This window comes from Tyto alba, unplaced genomic scaffold (assembly GCF_018691265.1).
Source record: "Tyto alba isolate M040663 unplaced genomic scaffold, T.alba_DEE_v4.0 Super-Scaffold_8, whole genome shotgun sequence".
NCBI classification, from domain to species: Eukaryota; Metazoa; Chordata; class Aves; order Strigiformes; family Tytonidae; genus Tyto; species Tyto alba.
Genome location: NW_024881329.1, coordinates 14,364,440 through 14,385,550, shown reverse-complemented (window position 1 = coordinate 14,385,550; position 21,111 = coordinate 14,364,440). Strand labels below are relative to the sequence as shown.

General features: G+C 37.2%; 1 protein-coding gene across 3 annotated transcripts in view; it reads right to left on the bottom strand.

Annotated features, from left to right (window-relative positions):
* Positions 1-21,111, bottom strand: part of CCDC34 (coiled-coil domain containing 34) — a 39,074-nt gene that overhangs the window by 7,627 nt on the left and 10,336 nt on the right. For 2 of the 3 annotated variants that reach the window (XM_033007029.2, XM_033007027.2), the window contains exons 4-6: positions 8,906-9,064; positions 7,233-7,374; positions 5,746-6,233 (exon numbers count right to left, since the gene is read on the bottom strand). In XM_033007029.2, coding sequence (XP_032862920.1) covers positions 6,025-6,233; positions 7,233-7,374; positions 8,906-9,064 — 510 coding nt within the window. In that variant the 3' untranslated portion in view covers positions 5,746-6,024. Of the gene's footprint in view, positions 1-5,745; positions 6,234-7,232; positions 7,375-8,905; positions 9,065-21,111 lie in introns of those variants that run through there. The other variant, XM_033007028.2, reaches the window with a different exon arrangement.

The following is a 21,111-nucleotide window of genomic DNA, read 5'->3' as shown; positions in this document are numbered from 1 at the left end:
CATCCCTGGCAGTTACATCTGGTATGGAAATTGTTTTTGCAAATCTCACATGTCCTTTTATACATTTGTCATTGCTTAACTCAACATGTTATGAGCTATGCTCAACTAGAACAGACATCCTAACAAACACAGAGAGAAATCACTCCGCAACAGTGGAAATAAAACCATTGGTGTTAGCCCTTTAAACTAGTGCACTCATTTAGCAAGAACAACACAGGAATTCCTAGGATCCATCCTCTATAACTTGATCACAATTTTGTTAGCAAAGGCTGAAGTGTGGATTTATATTGGTATCTCTGAAGGGCTCTTTGAACTCAGGCATACCACAGTCATCTCACTTTCCTTCTGGGTACTGATAAATATTCTACATAGCTTTCAGTAACTGTTATTTAAAGATGGATGCACACGTGCCAATGTAATGGGGAAATTGAAGAGCTTTTTTCTTACCCTGATCATCACCTTAACAAAAACAGCCTATACATTATGGGTTTCATCCCTGTACAACCATATATGGTGATACTGTATAATAAAACTTGTAGGAGTTTTTTTGGTTTTAGTCAGACTCAGGTTACGGAGAAAACGTTCTAGCATCTATTAATATTTTGGCATTGCTAGATTACTTGTTAACTTGTTGCCTTAACCCCAAAACACGCAACCTTGCCTTTTTTTAATGAAATACCTGTGAAAGTCGGACACCCATCTTCCACAGAACCTATACGCAAAAGCCCCTATTATGGTATTTGTCTAGCTGGATTAACCACTTCTCATTGTTTAGTGCTAATACTGAAATAACTTCAGTTGTGACTTCAGTAAAAGAAATCAAAGTCTGAGTCCTTTGTAACAATATCATTAACATAATTGAATCCACCCTTGCATCCAGCCACAGCTAAGTTCAATAGATTTTGGTATTAAAAGCTTCAAATATCTCACTTTTCAAATCACCCACTCTAACAATTTTCTGTAAATTCAAACTTTCCTGTGAATTAAATATTTGCAGTCCCTGCTTAAGTCACTAAGTTAGACCAAGCAAACATTTAAGTCCATATATTAAGTAAGTCTTCACATTTTGCAAAAATTTACTCTCATTTAAGTACAGTTTTAGAGAACTGTCTAATAAGTCATTATAAAATGAGTTACACATGTGAAAACATGGACAAAACATTTTATATGAAATAGAGGCTACGCTAATAGGCTTTAGGTCCTAGGCCTCAAATCCAGGAAAGCATAACTGCTTTAGCCCTGTTTTATCAATGATCTCCATAACATATTTCAAGTTAATCAAGTGTTTATATGCTTTACTAGATCAAGGCGCTCAGATTTCCTATTCATTACTGAGTTTAAACACAGCTCATGATGTTGCCCAGAGGACAGCAGTCCAGAACACTCACCTTTTGACCACAGCAATAAAGTGTGAAATCTTCCACATTTACTCACAAGAATCTCCCAGTGAAAATTACATTAGGACTATTGACTGCTCTTCAATCTGGTTTTCAAATGATAAATTAATAAATTAATTTTACAATTAAACATTACACTGGCAAGGACGTTATTGCTATCTGATGCAATTATTGGGTTCAGGTGAAGCCTTGGCTCCACAATAGAACCAGTAACAAAACTTCCATTGAAATTGCATTATGCTACATTAACCCCACTACTTCCTAAGAATGCAAGGCTGCCTGCAATAATAGTGACCTCTTACTCATCGTATGCTCTTCTGTGACTTCTTTTGATCCACTTTACTGCTTGTAGACTTTCAACACTGAAACATCTGCGTGAAGATCCACTGTCAATTACTGGAAAGTTGTGTGACTTTATGGAGCACCTACACAGCAATTTTCAAAAACAATACAAGCTCATAGGAGATGTAATCCTTCTTAGTGAGGTTGAATGTGGCAGTCTATTTACAACTGACAGATGGAGAGGAGGAAAGGTTGTGAATCCTAGAAGGATGCAGTAGCCAGGATTTTGAAGTACTTTATGAATTCTTACAACCAGAAATTCTGCAAAAACAAGGGGATTAAAATAAGCTGAGGCTGAGTGTCATATTATTTTAGCAGCACAGACATCAAGATGCAAGATCATCAGATTGTTTCTAGTGGGTAATATGAGATTCTGCAACTTCATCTGCTGTGAAATTTCATGAGCAGAGAAATCCAGGAGAGAACTTCATAAGAGAGTACAGAAGGCTGTTTGAGCAACAACAAAGTCTTAAGATTTTATCTTTCTAACATCTGAGAAAGAATGGTGTAAATTAATTATTTGCTGCAACATCATGAAATTATAGCTTTCTGCAGCATACAATTTTAAGTTCTGCTACAAGGCCAGACCATTTTATTGTGTGGTTGATATCCTGTTGGAAAAAATCCAAACAATAATTCTCTTTTTTGCTTAGCAAAACCATTATGTTGACTGAACCAGAGCCAATATGTATACTCATAAGGCATCTTGCCTTAACCTTATTTGTAATTTAGTTAGGACAGAACTGCATTTACAAAGCTACAGATAAGCTACAGCAAGGGCCTCATGTTAAAGTTGCTATTTTAGGGGCTGTAAGTGCACTTAAAGCTGGCTGTCTCTGAATGAAACATTGTTCTGATTCTGAAGACAGGATAAACCGTTCCACAGAAAAGTTGGCAGAGGAAAATAAATGCTATCTTTGGTTGGTAGATCAAAAGAATAATTGCTTTAGATATTTATTAGTATTTTCTAAAATCTCTAATCCAGAATTCTAGTAAGTACTCAGTTCAATTATTCCGGCTGAGGCACCTGGAAGAAAACTACTAGACTTCAACATTTACTGCTCTATTCCTATTCCTGAATCAAATACACATTTAAGATTTATTTAGCCCTTCACCCTGGGTGCAGACATGTAATCCTGAAGGACAACTCTATTTGGGTTAGCATAAGAACCCCTGATAACTTGCCATTTGTCACAGTTCAAGCCAACAGAAATCTTGTCAATGATGTGCTACAGCAGAATCGAGCCATAGGTTCTTTCATACTCTATTAATATAAATGCTATCAGTGCCTACCATCATACAATGGGCCATTTAATGTCACTACAAGGAAATAAATGCTAAAACAAATACCAAGTCATAAATATACACTCAGGTAATTACATCAACACACCTTACTGGTGGCCACATGCTATTTCAGAAAAACTGCTAGGGAAAAAAACTAACATGATAGTATACAGCTCTTAACTAACCAGAATCCCAAGAAACCTCTGTGAACTAATCCAAAATTAATCATTTACATTACAGTAAAATGCTGTTCCTCCATCTAAATACAAATGAGCTTCTCATAGTTTACACAATTGTCAAACTTCTCTCATAAGACATCTCTACACAACAAGGTCATCTGGAGAGATTAACAACTAATCCATTAATCCACTAGTTTCATACCAATCAATCCTGCAGGGCCTTATAGAAAAAGCCGAGCGCAGAGTTCTACATACTGAAGCTAATGTGCAAACATCTTCCATGAAGCCCACTTCCTCCTACTTAACAGAAACACAGTTTGATGCTCTGCATATTTTATGAAGTCCAGACTTCTCCTAAATGTGTGTACTGAAATTAATATCAAATAAACACACAGAAGAGAATAGTGCATGAGCCATTAAAATTATTTTCTGCCTTTAAACAAAAAAAAACCAAACCTGCAGTGAGCCAAAAGCTTTACATACTGTAGAATACAGGAATAACCTATAAACAGCATTAAGTGAACATTTTAGTAAGTCACGGCAGTGGCCCTGCTAGGAGCTTTTATTGTCTTTCATGAGAGCTGCATTAGGTGTCTTTGGTCTATCTACGTATTGGAATAAATAGGAAAATAAACTGTTAAATAAATTCATCATTAAAAATTAACAGTTTTTACTCTGTATAACCTATGACAAATATTAGACTGTAGAAAGACAAGTACTCTTAACAGTTATTCACTAACTAATATGATAATCCATATTATATATTACATATTCATAAACGTTTGGCACTTGATTTACATACACAGTTACAGAAGTACCAAGAAAAGACCCATCACAGACACTGTGAAGCCTAAATATCTTAGTGATAGAAGAAATGAAACGTATCAGATCAGCTTGTGCTCCCACCCTACGTGATAAACTGATGAATACACTCATATACTCGTAGTAGCTTTTGTTGATTTTGTCAGCTTAAATGATGCACCTTCAAGTATTAAAATGGGTTTCCACTTGTATTTAAAACTGTAGTACACAGTGGTCCCAGTTTTAGTTACTTTTAGCAACTACTAAATTAAAATGATAGAATTGACTTAAAAAAGATTCATACATTGCTCTTTAAAGCATTTTTTCTTTCTTTTCATTCTGATTAATAGTTTTATGTTCATGACTTCACAGTGCAAAATGAAAAATTCAACTTAGTTGCATTATGTCCTTTGCACTGCTTTAACAATAGGTGAATGTGAAGTATATTGAGAAAGTCTACTTATGAGACCTCACACTAATTCACATCATAAATTACTGGCAAACACAAATCAAATACTCTATTAACTATTGTAATTTCTTCTAGTCCTCAGGAATCTTCCCTGATCACCAGGACCTCTCAAAAACAATTGAGAGTGCCCTTACAGTGATATTTGCCACCTCCCTCAGCATTTGCAGGTACATCCTATCAGATCCCATAGGCTTGTGTATGTCCAGTTTCTCCTGATATTCCCTAAACTGCACATCTGGTCAGCGTTTCTATATTCCACCAGGGTCCCCTGTTCCTGCTGTCCCTTCCTGCATGCTTCCTTTCTGTATTTAATTTTATCAGGGATTCCTTGTTCATATATGCAGGCTTTCCGCCGCTTCTGCTCGACTTTCTGTTCACTGGGTTGGACCATCCTTGAGCTTGGAGGAAGCAATCCCTGAAAATCACTCACTGTCCTGGGCCCCTCTTCTCTCCATGACCATATTCCATGGGATTTTTCGGAGCAAGTTCCTGAACACAACAAAACCTGCTCTCCTGAAGTTCAAGGTTGTGATCCTGCTATTTGTTCCCATCTCTCAGGATCCTGAACTCCACCCTTCCACGGTCACTTCAGGCAAAGCTGCCCCCAGCCTTCACATCCCTGACCAGTTGTCCCTTGTTTGTACATATCAGGTCCAGCAAAGAGCCTCCCCTTGTAAGCTCCTCTACCAGCTATGTCAGGAAATTAATGAAATTACCGATGCCCTCCAGAAGCTCCCTTGACTGCTTGCACCCTGCTGTGTTGCTCCTCCATCACATTTCAGGATGATTCAAGTCTCCCTGTGAGACCAGGGACTGCAAGCATAAGGCTTCTTCCAAATGCCTGAAGAATGTCACCCACTTCTTGTGATCAACTGGTCTGTAGCAGATGCCCACTGCATTGCCCACCTTAGTTTCCCTTTTTAATCTTAACTCATTAGGTCTCAGCTGGCTAATCATCCGTCCTCAGGCAAAACTTAATGAGTTCCTCCCGCTCTCTCTCCTCCTTCTCGCCATGCCAGCCCATGCTTCCTAAAGAGCCTGCATCCATCCACTGCAGCACTCACTCCAGCTAGGTAAACTATCCCACCACTTCTCTGCAATCCCAATGACATCATAGCTCTGCAAATGCATGCAGGCCTTGAATTCCTTCCGCATTAAGCCAAGAATTGTGTTAAAGTCTGTTATAATTAGCATCTTCAAAATAACCCAGTAATACTGTTGCCCAAACGAATAAATCACATACACAGAAGAAATCCCTCAGCAACAGAAGAGGAAAGGAAAAAACAATCCTGTGAATTTTATTGGTATTGAGGTACAGTGTCATTAGAATTGGCTAAATATTACTTTTTTTTTTTTTTTGTTACTAAAATGCAACATATAAAAAACCATATATAAAAAACTGATTGGTCAGCTGTAAATACAACACCTGTTCACAAAAATTAAAAAAAAAAAAAAAAGCAGAAAGCAGCCTGTTTTGGACATATAACTACATATAACTTCATATTTATGGCCCAGTTCACTCAAGATCATAGGAATAGTTTTGTTTTCAGTACTATAACTGCTTTCTGCACAAGGATCCAATACAAGGGTTGTTCTTGGGCTTATAAATTACCAAAGACGCATGTGACCGGCAAGATACAGGTCTCTTACTCTTCTTCATGCTAAGAACATTGTCTTCCTTTGGAGGAGGAACATGTACAGGTTTCCAAGGAATGGGGTTACAGTACGCTGGAGCTGGATACAAACTTCCATCAGCACACCCTAAAATGTTTAGAAAATACACATAACTAAAAAGGAGTATTTATACTACAAGCTTTACAATGTAAGCAGTTATAATAATCACCTGGACGAACAAAGACACAACAGTGTCACCAGAGGCATAGATGGCATAAGAACATCACATAGTTTAAATGACTAAGTAATAAGTCTTCCACTTTTTTTTTTTTTTTTAACAAATAACTGGCGTACTCTTCATCTCTATTTAAAAAAATAAGCAGGTCGAATGCTGTGTAACATTCAGAATGCTCAGTCCTTTGTGTATTTAACAGCAGTAAATGTCTACAAATTGGCTACTTCGCATTATTTCAAAGCATTTCTAAATAAAACTTTCTGTCACCGCACAGGCAAAGCTCACATTTTTTTCATCTTTTCTTAACTGTTACTCATTTTATTGATGAGAAAAATACACTAAATATCCACATATACATTAATAATTTGCAATGAATAACGCAGGTCCCATAAAGCAGTATTGGAAAACCTAAAATGCAGCAGAAGGAACATGTTGCCCTACCAGTCATCTGTTTGTAGTGAAATTTCAGTGCATACATCATGTGGTTGGGTAAAACAAGGTCTGTAATATATTCTATTGCATGAACACAACTGAGTAGAGAAATATTTTTTAAAAATCACTTAAACAAGTGACTGCAACATAATTGATCTGCTTCACAGGAACCAGTAATTGACTCTAGTGATTCCTATGCCTGATAAGGAAAATGAGATCAAAATCAGTTATAATTTGGTATGCCACATTATTCCCTCAAATAATATCGTTTTCCTCACAAATATCATGAATGGCTATGAAAAATGCACAGAGTCTCAGAGTAAAAGCTTCTCTGACTTATACCATATGAGATATTAATTCCCATGTGCCAAAATTAGCTACTGGATTAAAATCTTTAACAAGCTTCATTTTACATTAAAAGATTAGAGGGAAGGAACCACAAACCTAAGTCACTACATATGTGTAGTGGAAGTACAAACCTGTAGACTTCCCACGTGGGAAGCCATAACCATTTAAAACAGGGCGCGGTTTATTTCTAGCATTATGTAGCCATTCCTTAAAGATCTTCTCTGATCTTGTTTTCTTCTCCTGTAGCTCTGCTTCCCTTTCTTTTTCTTTTTCCTAAAAATAAGAAAAATAAATCTAAGATACTGATAGACAAAGCCCTGTACAATATGCACAAAATGGTAAATAAATTTTTGCAAGTTCCCAGACTACTGAATATATTTCCAAGTATGTTTTCAAATACAAATACATTATGCTGACAAGTGAAAAGTTTAATTTTTTTTTTCCTTTAAGTCTGGGGAAGAAAAAAAAAAAAAACCAAACATGACCCTCCATGTTAATCCAGTGTTTGTCTGAGAAAAAGTTCTCTGAAACCTTTTGGAAGACTACATGCAGAAGATATTCTGAATGTAAAGGGCAGATGACTGAGGGCTACTGTGCTGCAGTTAGCCTGAAGAGGCTGTTGCATGTGGGACAGCCATCCACTCTTCTCATTTACCCACATTGGTCCAGCCCTGTATCAGCCACAACTGGGTCACTTCCAAGCCTGGAGCAGGTGGGGGGAACCATCCATCAGAAGAAGGAGTAAAACCAGTATGTTTAGGCATGGAATATGGATTTCAACTAAGTTTAAGTGATATTGTGAACATGGCTTTTAAGAACCTATGTAATGGAGACATGACTGAAAGAATGCATGTGGTTTAAATCTGTCTGAGGACTTTCATTTTCTTGGGTTTTAAGGTCCTTGTGCTAAAATTAATCCAAATAAACTAATGATATGTACTTGTGAAATATTTACAAATGTGTTCTGTACTTTAAGAACTGCTGTAATTACAGGGGGAATATAAATTCTTCTCACCACAATCCTCCCCCACACTCACCTACAATAGTAACCGACAATATAGGAGTAGGGTAGTACTCCTATATTACGTATTCTACTGAAAAATTATACTGTAATATTAAATTAAAATACAACCAATCAACTTCACAGATAAGACATCTGGTCAAATATTTCATAGTTTTCAGACATAATCATTATCAATATGTGATATTTCAGGGGAATTCTAGATGATTCCTGCAAGCACAGCCTTGTTAGAGCTTTTGTTCTAGTGAACTAGAGGACCTCAAAGTCCGTACTTTAGGAAGCTTACAAGAAGTAAGAGGTGTTCTGAAGCTCACTACACAAATACATAGGTGATTAATATGAAAGAAGATTAAAATTAGAACTCCTTGCATCAGATTCGTACAGATATGAAGAAAAAATGCATTAACTAGAAATATATGCAAGTATAATGATAATAGTGGTGCTGGGAGAAAAATGCCCCGAATGCCACCTATTTTCTGCCTGGGTCTCCCTGCAATGGTCTGAGTGATAAAGGTACACCATGTGGCTTGCATTTCTCTCCCTTGTCATATCACAATTCCAATAGGTTTGCAAAGACTGATTCAAAAAGATGATTCAATATGCATGTTGCTTTGCTGACCATGCCTTAATGTCTTCAATGCACTAACATAACAACTTTTGAAAGTTTTTTTCATGTACAACACTGCCATTCAATAAATTCCAATAAAATCAATCACCCAATATATTTAATATAAGTTACAGATTAGGTAACCCCATCCAAATAAATCATTAGTTTATTAATACCTTCTCCTTCCTCTTCTTTTCTGCTTCTTCAGTTCTCTTCTTCTTTAACCATTCTTTATACTTTAATTCGGCCTTTTCTTGTAACTGCATTTTTTCTAGTTCCTTTGTGGCTTTTTCTGACATTTCTTTGCTCAGCTTTCGTTCCCTTTCCCTTCTTTCCTACATGAAACAGATCAAAGAAACAGAATAGAAACTTCTCAGTACATTTTGGTCAGCAATTCTTTTGAGGGATACCGTTAACTTTGTTATATTATTACAAATAAAATTATTGTAACCCAGAAAAAAAAAATCATATTGCATGCTTTTTCAACACAGAACCTATTCATCGCTAGGTTCCAGACAAAAGTTTTAAACATATAAACTTGTCAGAAAACATGATAAAAAAATATTTACTTTCAGCACTCCTCACGCCATTATGTTTACTACTCTTGTTTCATTTATTGTCACTTTTTTAAAACACTTCAGACATTTCTCAATATTTCTGGGCAAGAAATATATGTTGCAATTCTTGACAATGCTGTGTTAATTTTACTTTTCAGTAAATCCAGAGCAAACTAAAATTCCAAATGGAAGCCAAGCAAACTGCCCCCTTCTAAGAGTCATTGAGATAGGGAGACTGTTCAGCACACTGAAGCATAAACTGATATGAAAACAAGAAGTTCACATGAGAATCCAGTTGATGTTTCACGGCATTTTCTAGTTTTTATATTCTTTATTTTATTCACATTTGGAATTACTTTATAAATCAATCTATACATTTCTCTTCTTCTAACGATGAAAGGGAAAAAGAGAAAACACATTCTAAGGTACACAAAAAGTGTGAACTGAGTGTGAACTGAAACTGCTACCTGTATAATTTGGGAGGTACAGTACACAGGTGTCATTCACTGCTACGTCTTTTTGGGGTGTGTGTATCTAACAGTACACAACAATGTTTAGGGGACCATTCTCTAAGCTAACAAGCACATATTGACAGCCTTTTCTTGATTTGGAGAAGGAGAAGTCTTCATTTGAAGACTTACAACAGCTTTCGCTTCCCTTCTATGTAACCTTTATTAAATGCCTGGGATTCTACTGATTCAGTACTTCTGCTTAGTTGCGTAGCTTGCTTAGCTCTGAAGAACCTGCATACACACACAGAGGTAAAAATCTTTACCAGACAAGTAGTGCACATGACTTGGAAGAAAGGCAGAAGACTTGACATAAAACAGTTTCCACTACACAGGAAAGAACTGCTGAATAAAAATGTTGTTTTGCTTTTAAGAAATCTTTTTATTGTATGCTTCCCTGCACACTCCTCTTAAACAAAGGAGATGTGTAGTTTAGCAGGAATGCTAACTCAGAATTATTACAGCTGGCAATATGGATATCAAATGCCTAAAACTACAACTGCAAAATACAATAAACTGGGTCTGTCATTCTATGGAAAAGAGGAAAAACACATTTACAAGAAGAGCAAGAAATACACTTCCCTTCCCATTTTACCTCTTATAAGCACAAAGAGGCAGAAAGCTAGAGTTCCACCCTGCTACCCCTGTGGGTCCCTTTCCCCTCCTTTTTTTCTAGATTTATTGCATTTTTGGAAAACCAAGTTATGCATAAGGAAGCAGAAGCCATAATATTGGAGCTGGGGACACAATTCTCTGTCTGGTCTAAACAGGCTATCTGATGGTTCAATTCCTAACCTCCATACCAAAATTTATCAGTAATCCAATATAGTAGCATCATACAGAATAAAAACTTTAGTTTATATTGCTCTGCAAAACACTAACCCATTTTTGCAATTTACTGGATGAGATGATGAGGTGCAAAAACAGGGCCAATAAAGATAAAATGCACTGCTTTCTGGTTAAAACATTTACCAAATTTTTTAAGACACAGTACTGGATAATAAAAGCTTTCATATCCACACTACATGAAATTGTCTCAATAGGAAATCATTGTAAGGATAACCTTAGCTTGCTCTTGGAATTAATTTTTTCTGAGCATGTCATAACACTAAACTGCAGACTTCTTACCAGAAACAGCCAGTTTACGGAATTGCATGAGCTAGTGTGCTCCTCTCTGTGTTTGCCAACACTAGAAGCATTACAATTTTAACATCAGCAGCGAAATTATGCCTTAACTCTGGGTTTTTTCTCCTCCTTTGACAAACTATGCCTTATAAAAAACTGTATTTACCATCATCTCTCAGGTAGATGTTTCTTCACCTACACCATGATGATACTTTACCACTGTTCTGGTATGCTCTTCAAATATTCTAATCGGACATCAAAGAGTTATTTGTGTACACACTGCACACAATTTCACAAAACAATTAACTATTAACTGTATTTTCTTGGTTGTGGGTTTGGTTTTTTTTTAATCATTTAACTTCTAAAACATCCTAGCAAACATCAGCTGAATCCGTTCTGAAGCACAGGGAAAATGGTCAGGTATTAATACACTCCAATTTCAATGCATATTCTGGAATGCAGAACTTGATACAACTACAAAATAATGGAAGTCTTAATATGATTTCACCACAGTCTCTGTAAGGCCTGTAAATGTGATAAAAAATATTATTTACAACTAAGTGATAAAAAAAAAATAAATAACCAATTGTCTAAGCTTCTCCTCCTCCTTCTAAAATTCATCTTAATCTCTTTTATTCAGACCTGTTCTTCTGTCCCTTTATTACTAAATATTCCCCACATGCATCTCTCAACAACTCCTGTTTTGAGACAGTGATAGTCTGAGACACATAAAAAGCATTAATATAGATGAGAAATTGTGGTTTGGTCCTGGTCAGCAGCCAACCACAACGCAGCAGCTCTCTCTCCCTTCTCTTCTGGCAATAAGAAGGGACAGAGAGCCAGGCTTGGGGTTCGAGATACACCCTTTATGGGCACGAGCAAAAGGCAGACTCGTTAGGGGAAGGAAAAAAGAACATACATTTATTACAGACACTAACAACACATAACAGAGTAAGACAGTGAGAAGCATTGCCGCATCCTGAGAACACCTTCCCCCCACCCCTCCCTTCTTCCCGGGCTCAGTTCTGCTCCCGATATCTCTACCTCCTCCCCCAGTGGCGCAGGGGCAGGGAATGGGGGGTGCAGTAAGTGCTGCCATTTTCTTCATCTTCAGTGGGGGGAGCTTCTGGAACTTGTTCCTCCTGCTCCATCATGGTCCCCCTCTCACAGGAGACAGTCCTCCACAAACTTTCTCCGACTTGAATTCCTCCCACGGGCCGCAGCGTTCCCCACACTGCTCCGTCACGGGTCACTAACTTCCTCCGACTGGATTCCCTCCCACGGCTGCAGCCCTTCCCGAGCTGCTCCGGCGTGGGACTCCCCCGCATGCTGCAATCCTCCCAGCGCTGAATTACAGCAGCGGGGCTGCCTTTTCCCATGAGACCCCGGCCTTCTTCGGGCACAGCACCTTGATCAACCAGGCAGAAGAACACAGGCCATAAATCAATGTCTGCTCCACTGTAGATCTTCATGGGTGGCAGGGGGGGGCCGCCCTGCCGTCTCCCCACAGGATACAGGGGGGTCTCTGCTCTGGCACACCTCCCCCCTCCTTTCTTCCTCCATCCCTCCACTGACCTTGGTGTTCATGCAGCTGCAGCAACTCCTCCTCCCAAGTCCGACTGCACGTCACCACGTCCCTTCTTAAATACGTTATCGCAGAGGCGCAGCCGATTGGCTCAGTTTCCAAACAGAAGTGGAGCTGACTTGGAGCTGGGGGAGCTTCGAGAAGCTTCTCACAGGGGGCCGCCCCGATAGCCCCCTCCCCTGCCACCAAAAAACTCCACCACTCACTCAACCCAGGACAGAAATACATGCTAAAACAATGAGTTAAAACCATTGGTGATGGAGGCTTTCAAAGATTTAAAATCTTTTGTTATTAGCTGGCTTATAAGGAAGTTACAAAAGTAAGGATGTTGGAAAACTAGAGTCTTCAGCTAAGGGTCTTTATCATATAAAAAGTATGAAAATAAATGTAGGAAAAAATGAAAAAAATGGGGCCTTTTCATACCTATGGGAATTGTTGAATAATTAACAACAATTATAAGCAGAAAATAGACTAAAAGCCTTTCTAAATACTGTAATTAAAAGGTGGGGAAGCTTCTTAAATTATGTATCTTTAATCACAATACTTCAAATGAGTTTAACCACTATCTAGGCTGACCCAAAGTTAAATTAGGTCCTATGTAAACAATGATATGCCACACACACTACCATGAAAGCCACAACTATTGCTAAGTTTTACTTTCAGTGAGACATCTTTAAGATGGGCGGACTCCCTCCAGAACTGAAGACTTTGTAGATGCCTAGAAATCACTCTGCAGACAAATCAGAAATGCTTCCCCTTTCTCTCATGCACAGAACAGCTTTTTGTTCATAAAGTTAGTGTATACCACATTCCCAGCTGCTTTAATAACCTGTTTCATGTCAAGCTCCTGTCACCCCGGCCTTCCCAGCTTACTCCCAGCCTCATTACTTTCCCTTATACAAGTCTATAAAAAATGCTAGGAATTTGCATATTAATGTACATGTTCTTCAATCCACCCTTCACTCTCCTTCCACATATACGGAGGGAGGGAAATGATATAATTTGTTTATTCCTGGTGTTGTCAGATTGGGTTTTAAAAATTCTCTTTGATCTTGGGTTCAAAACAGACATGATCTATTCACTAAACCACTAGCAAATTTACATACACTTTAAAATATGATGACAGGCATTACATAAATTAAGGTATTGATTGTAAAACATCCAATTACTCATTGCAAGAAAGGCTTGTTCTCCCGCCACTCCACCCAAGCACATTATTAAGGAGAAAAAGAATACAAATCTGGCCTGCGGGTTCACTGCTCTGGGCTGTGATCCTATCAAGCCTCAGAACCTAATGAAGCCTGGGCTAGGTCAGTACTTGGAAATCCCCCACCCAAAACAAATCCAGCCATCCCACAAAGCAGTGATGGTGACTCAGTAGGCAGCATGTCTATCTCTTAGTCAGTACCAAACCAGTGGCTCATCAGCAGAATTACTAACTTTTCAAGAAATATAAGATTTATGTGTATGTGGAGAATTGTCAAAGGAATTAAAAATTTGAAGCAGCACCCCCCACCTCCTTTCTGACAGAAGGCAGAATTATTAAATAATTTTCCATGCAGAAAAAAGCCTAATTACCACTGAAACAGAGACATATCCAGCTGAAAGAAAATTAATAAAATACATCTTTGTGTATTTTCATATCAATGGTTAAATGAGACGCTGGAAAGGGTAAAGTACAGAGCTGCTTTCTGTTCTGCATTTTCTATGTAGAATGTCACTGAATAGGAATATTTCCATAAATTAATGTTGTGGTTTATATTTTTAAGATACTTCTTACAGCAGTCCTTTCCCATTTTCTGGTCTGCACAACATGACAATATTTTTCTTTTCATAGATAACTGATGGCTCTATTTCACAGCTGCTTGCTCTGACATCTTAGCTACCATATTGTAGCATCATTTTGTGTTGCCTGATGGCAAAATATAGGAGAAGTCCACACTGCCAACATCAAAACATATCCAAATTTCCTGATTTATCCTCATAATAATGCTCAATGTCAATCACATTTAGCAGCCTCAGAAGTCTGGGTTGTTCAGCCAGTTGTTATTATCTTTTTAATTTAGTCCTATTACTCAACTCAGCCAACCAAGCCTAGCCCACAGAAATACTTCTTTAATGTCTCCAGAACCGGTATGTGAAAAAAACAAGAGGCTAGAAAGGAGGATGGTGAACCAACACTGAGCTGCAATTCTCTACTGACAGGCAGGTTCTGCTCAAGTTCACACAAAGTCAACTCAGACCCCACTGTAGTCCAGTAACTGGAGAAATTTAAGATGGATACGTGGATCTTTCTCCCAAACTGTGTTTCTTTCATGTGGGTACCCAATATCTGTGACAAAGCAGAAAGTCTTTGTGTACTTGGTCCCTGAAAACTCTCAAGGTCTTCAGAACTCAGACTTCACAAATGCTGCTGAAATACATGAGCACTCATATTTTAATCATCTGCTACACTGAATTCCTTTTCCAAAAGTCTATCTAAAACTCATCCTACCACCAACCATGAGGAATTAGTTCATTCTAGTTACAGAAATCTAAAGGTAAGTCTGGACACAATTAACATGCAGGTGCATACTAAAATTATACCCATGGCATTGGCCACACATGACTGCTTAGAAAAGTTTGTGTAAAGACACATCAATACTGTGCTTAAAAAAAAAAAAAAAATCAAAAAACCCCAACTCCAGGTCTAGATGCTGAAAAAGCAACAATGTGCAGAGAAAAAAAAAAAAAAAACAAACTTAAGAAATTAAGCCCGGAGTTACCAAAAAAAAGTTTAGATATGTAAAGACAGACTTGGGCACCTAAACAAAAAAATTAAATTCTTAAATGATGCTGGTTCTCAAGGTCGGAAGGCATTTATGCTAGATATTTAAGCTTCCCTCACAAATACACTTCTTGAAAGGCTTCAGTCTTGAAAAAGGTGAACATCTCACCATCTCTTTCAAGTCTAAACTGTCAGCAAAAACCATAGCACATGAGGCTCTATTTGAAATGTAGCAGCAACCACAGCTTTGACTCAAAACAATAGTTCATCTGTTAGAACATTAACCTAGAACAGAGAAGATCGGGATTTCATTACCTCTCTGCCTGAGGGAATTCAGACTAACGTGTCCCACTGCAGGGAGAAGACTCCATCTACCAGGCTGCAGGCTTCGATGACAGGATGCTCCACCCCTTCTGCTGAAGCAGTACCACTCCTCACAAAATAATTAACAATTCATTGGATGAAAGGCAGCATGAGTGAGCATGATTTTTAACTTGAAAGTCATGCTCAAGCTGCTGAACAATCCATGCTCTGTATTAGCAATGGTGAGATAAATTATGCATTAAGCAGTCTTTGGAGTTAGAATCTAAGTCTTTCTTCCAGGAGGAATCAAGTAGCACTCTAAAGGAATTCTATTCCAAGAACACTGTCATTCATTATTTTACAGTGTGTTGACTCTAGGCTTTCGTATTTCTTACTGCTTTTTCCTTCTTATAAAGACTGTCAGCAAATTAAATCGTAAGAACAAAATTTTCAATTAAAAAGCTTCAAAACAGAATCTTCTCATGCTGTACCTGTTTTCCATTAAAATTATTTTTTTCAGTTATTAAAAGAAAAAATGAACAATAAAAAAGTTGAACATCAAAGATCTATGATTAACACCTGCTTTGCTCATATTTACTAAGAAGAAAAAATAAAAAGCAACACCATAATCTCTATTTAACAATGCAGAAAGTATTTGAAATGCTACAGTCAAATTAACATTGGTATTAGAATAATTAATTTTCCAATGTAAAATATGAAACTTCACTACTTGTGCTCTTACAACTTTGCTAGATATCACATTAATACAGCGTAAAGTATTAGATGTAATTTAAAGACTAAAGACAAGGATGTTAACAACATGAGTTTCAGAATTAGTTATTCTGGGATGGAAGCATTCCACTTTTGAGATTTCAATTATTGTTGCAAATATACATATTACATAAATGTATTGGGTTTTGGCTGGGATACAGTTAATTTCCTTCATAGCTGCTCCTGTGGTGCTATGTTTTGGATTTGTGACCAAAACAGCATTGACAGCAGTGGTTTAGTTATTGCTGAGCAGGCTTAGACAGCTTCGAGGCCTTTTCTGTTTCTCACTCTGTCCCACAACAAGCAGGCTGAGGGGGCACAAGCAGTTGGGAGGGGAGAAAGCTGGGACACCTGACCCCAACTGACCGAGGGGACATCCCAAACCATATGGCATTGCTCAGCAATAAAAGCTGGGGGAAGGAGGGAGCAGGAGCATGTTAGGAATTATGGAGGTTGTCTTGCCAAGAATAACTGTGATGAGAGACGAAGCCCTGCTTTCCTGGGGATGGCTGAGCACCTGCCTGCCCATGGGAAGCAATGAATGAATTATTTTGCTTTGCTTGTGCACATTGTTTTTGCTTTACCTATTAAACTGTTATCTAAGCTCATGAGTTTTCCCACTTTTACCCTTCAGATTCTCTTCCCCATCTGCAGGAGAGTAAAAGAGCGGCTGCGTGGGCCTTAGCTGCCTACCAGGGCTAACCCACAGCAATGTACAATAAAAATATTTATATGTACACACATGCATATACATAAATTGAATACTCTAGGTATTTCTAAGTTCATATTTTATAGGCATTCTAAGAACAAAGTAGTTTTGCAGAGTCAATAAAGGTGGATTAAATATGACTGGAAGATACCATATTAAACGAAGTGTAGAGGATGGAGTGCACTGCAGTGTTAGTTTTTTAAATACTTAATCAAAAAGCTGTTGTCATTAGGCCTGACCTTTAATCCTAATATTTTATTCAGCATCTATTCATAAAAGGTTCTGACTGTTACGACAATGTTCTAAAGAATTAAACGGTCACATCAATTTACAGACACTTTACAGTTTATGCATCCACAATGCATTTCTCAAAGCTTTTGGCACTTAGATTTGAAGGCATTTAATCAGGAATTTGCCAATTACATGTACCTGACTTAAGTGTTCAATCCCACAGTTATTGTATGAAATAAAAGAGACTCCACATCTCAGGATCAAAAGTTCACGTAAAACAGGAAAAGAAAAAGAAACTTGCTGGTGTCAACAAGTTTCCTTATACCGCAAAACATTAGGAAGTCAGTCATATAACTGAGGTTGTTCAGATACAGTCTTGTAAACACAGCAGTCTTGACAGGTGGGCAAGTCTTAAACCAAGATTATGCTTACAAACTATAAAAGCAGAGGCTGGGTCCCTGTTTACATGACAATAACATTTCACAAGACTACAGAAAGGTCCAGTCAAAGCCATCCTCAGTTCTTTAGACAAATAGCAGCAAGAGGACAGAGAATAAGGAAGAGAGGGAGTCTGGAAAGACAAAGGTTTTATAAACCAAAATCTAATGAGGAGTTCTCCATACTGCACCTCATTCCTGGGAGATGAGGTTGTCAGAGTAAAGTGTTCTTCCTGGAAGAAGGCTACATATGTCTTGAATTAATTAATTCAAGGGCAAATGAAGGCAAAAAAAATGAACTGGCTGCAGATAACAGCTTACATATTTTCCAAAACAGAAGAGAAACTTTTCACTAGCATCTCCAGAAACTTCCACTAAGTTGAACACATAAGTTACCAGGCAGCAGAATCAGTGCCTGGTCACACTGTGAAAGAACTTGGAATTGAACCACACTGGACAAATTCTGAATAGTGATTGTCTTCAGAGATAGCACAAAAAAAGAAGTATGAACGAGTGATCAGCTCTGAACATCTATGACCTCACCTATCGTATTTTTTTCCATATTTTATACCCAGCCAGAGTTTTGTCATCACATATTAAACCACCAGAATTTAGATGAGAGAAAAATCCTTGTAAGGTACCAAAAATGGGATTCCCAAATTTTTTGAAGATGGTAACCAGTACTTTTTATCTTCCTTCTTAAACTGTTATTTACTCAAGTCTGTAAACCGTCTTAGTATCATCTACAGCCTGTTAAGCCAAAGCAAGAACACATTTGACAAGACACAAATCACAAAGATGCCACTATGGAGAGGAGATTTTCAAAATGTATCACACATGTAAGTTCCCTGATCCAAATAATTCCAAGATACACTTGGGGTGGGAGTGTGTGGTGAGGATGGTGTTGGTTGTTTTTTTAAAAAATTTATTCAACAGTGGAGAAAATTACTGAATTAACTGATCCATTCAGTATCTACAGGGAGTCAGCATATAAACATAAATGATAGACTCTGAAAGTCTCTCTTTTTAAAATGATAAATTCTAGCCATTCTTTACCTCTTGGTTTGATTTTCAATAAAAAACTTAATTCCACTAAGAACGGGTCGTTCCTTGGCCCTTCAAGTACTTTATCTTTTTGTCTGTTATTACTACATGGGTGCTGTGTATTAGTTCAAAATGCTTCTAAAAACTGTTCAGGTTTAGTGTTTACCTAACATATTAAATAACATAGTTACACTAAATATTTCCAACTTTTAAGACAACATTCAGCTACAAAATCATTGTAGACAATGTCAAAAGGAGCTACATACAAATGAATTTTCAAAATCAGTGCAATACTGATTATTTTACAATCTAATGTTTTAGAGATTTTTCAAAGGTTTCATCTAAAATTCCTAGCATTTTAAAAGTATGAGTTTAGTTCTGACTACTGCCTCTTAAATAGTTCTTGAATTTGAACAGAAGAATCATGTATTTTCAAAGAACCTGGAAGAATGTGGCGTGTCAGTGAAATCCAGTAATTTTTCCCTAAAGGAAAAAACCTTTTTCCCTGAGGTAATAATGAGCTATTAGAAGGATACTAATAGTTTTACAAGATTTTACTGACAAAATAGAAGATAACAATGGAAAATAACACCTTACTTATTAATGTAAAAGAGTAGGCAAATGAGCTCTCTTTATGTATACAAATATGGGAGTACATGTAAGAAAGCAGTGGCTGACTTTAAAAATAGCACCATAAGTAAGAAAAAGTTGACAGAATCAATACGAATTTGAATTGATTTAGGAGCCAATACAACTACATAAATATATACCTACCATATCCCAGCTTGAAAGTAGCTCAGGTTCTACACTACCTCACAAAAATACAACTTTGTATTTAAAATTTAATGAAATTTATATTTGGCATAATGAATTATAAGCTTTCAACAGAGCTGCACTGTTTCAATCCAAAATAAACAATACATATATAGGTCAGTTCCAGCTCTTAACAGCTTTACTCCTCCACATAATGTTTACAGATTTGTCCATTTGTGATTAGCATCATTTAAAAAAAAAAAATTAAGAAAAAAACCACATTAAGTATCAGAATGAACAGACATGGAGAAAATAAGCTTTCACAAGCATTAATTCTAATCTGAAGAAATGAGACAGTAGTTAGTTTTAAATATCTATGTAAAATGTAGTTCTGTGAAGAGATGGGGATCAAGGGCATTGGCTCCTTTCTTTCTAAACTTCACAGTTCAGCTGTGAGTTATCTACAGAGAGCTCCTTACCAAACTGGAGTCTGAAACCAGCAATTAGCAATCAAGCAAACAATGTACCAGAAAGATTAAGACAGATTCTAATGGCTTTGCTGATCTATGTCCAGTTCAACATACCACTCAAATCAAGGCTACTTTAACAATGAAAACTTGACACTGAACACCACCTTTGCTTCATCAGCTTTATAATCACGTCCTCCTCATTTTTTATCAATAAATCTAACAGTAACTCAGAAATTGTTGGGTTCAAGTAAATTTTCTATTGGAATCAAAAGCATGACTGGAGGTATTTTACAGTTACAACATTTTGACTGATATTCCTGTGACTTGTTAAAAATAGAGTTCTATTACATCTAAAACAAAACAAGTCAAAATAGGCAATTTACTGTTTGCCCACAAATGACTCAACCTTAGGAAAGGGAAAGCAAGACTATTTTTGTCCAGCAGAGACCTAGCATCTTACTGAAAATTGTAAAGACATTAGTACAACCAGGATAGCACCTGACAGTTGATTTTAGTAAGCTTTTAAGTCCCAGTAAGCTGCAAAATTTTGCTGTATTTGCATAAACACATATCACAGCTTAGAATGTTCTTTGATAGCTCATATTTCAATATATTACTTCCAGTTCATTTACAACCTTTAAAATCACGAAAGCTATTTCCATAGAAGAATATTAAATGGTTATGATTCCTTTATATTCAAGACTTGTTCACGCAAAATGACTGGAAGCATAGAAAAAAAACCTCATATAGTTTTAAATATATATTAAACAATAAAAAATGAAACTGCCAGTGAACAAAAATAGTACTCGAGCTTTGCTTTTTAACCTGACCCTAAAGGGCTATATTTAACCCTCAGAGCATCACAACTGATATCGGCATGCAACAAAATGTAAGAAAACTGACTTGGCATAAAAAAACCCAGCAAAATTCTTCTACACACATACAAATATTCTACTTCTGACATAAATGTATCTTGCATTCACGCTATGAAGATTTTTCTAGTAGTCTTTCCTGTTGCTGAATGCTTGAGATGAAGGCAGAAATTTCATGTGTGCTCAACCATCCCTCACATCCTTCAACAGTAGCGTATTCAGCCATGGGAAAGGATACAGACTTGTGGA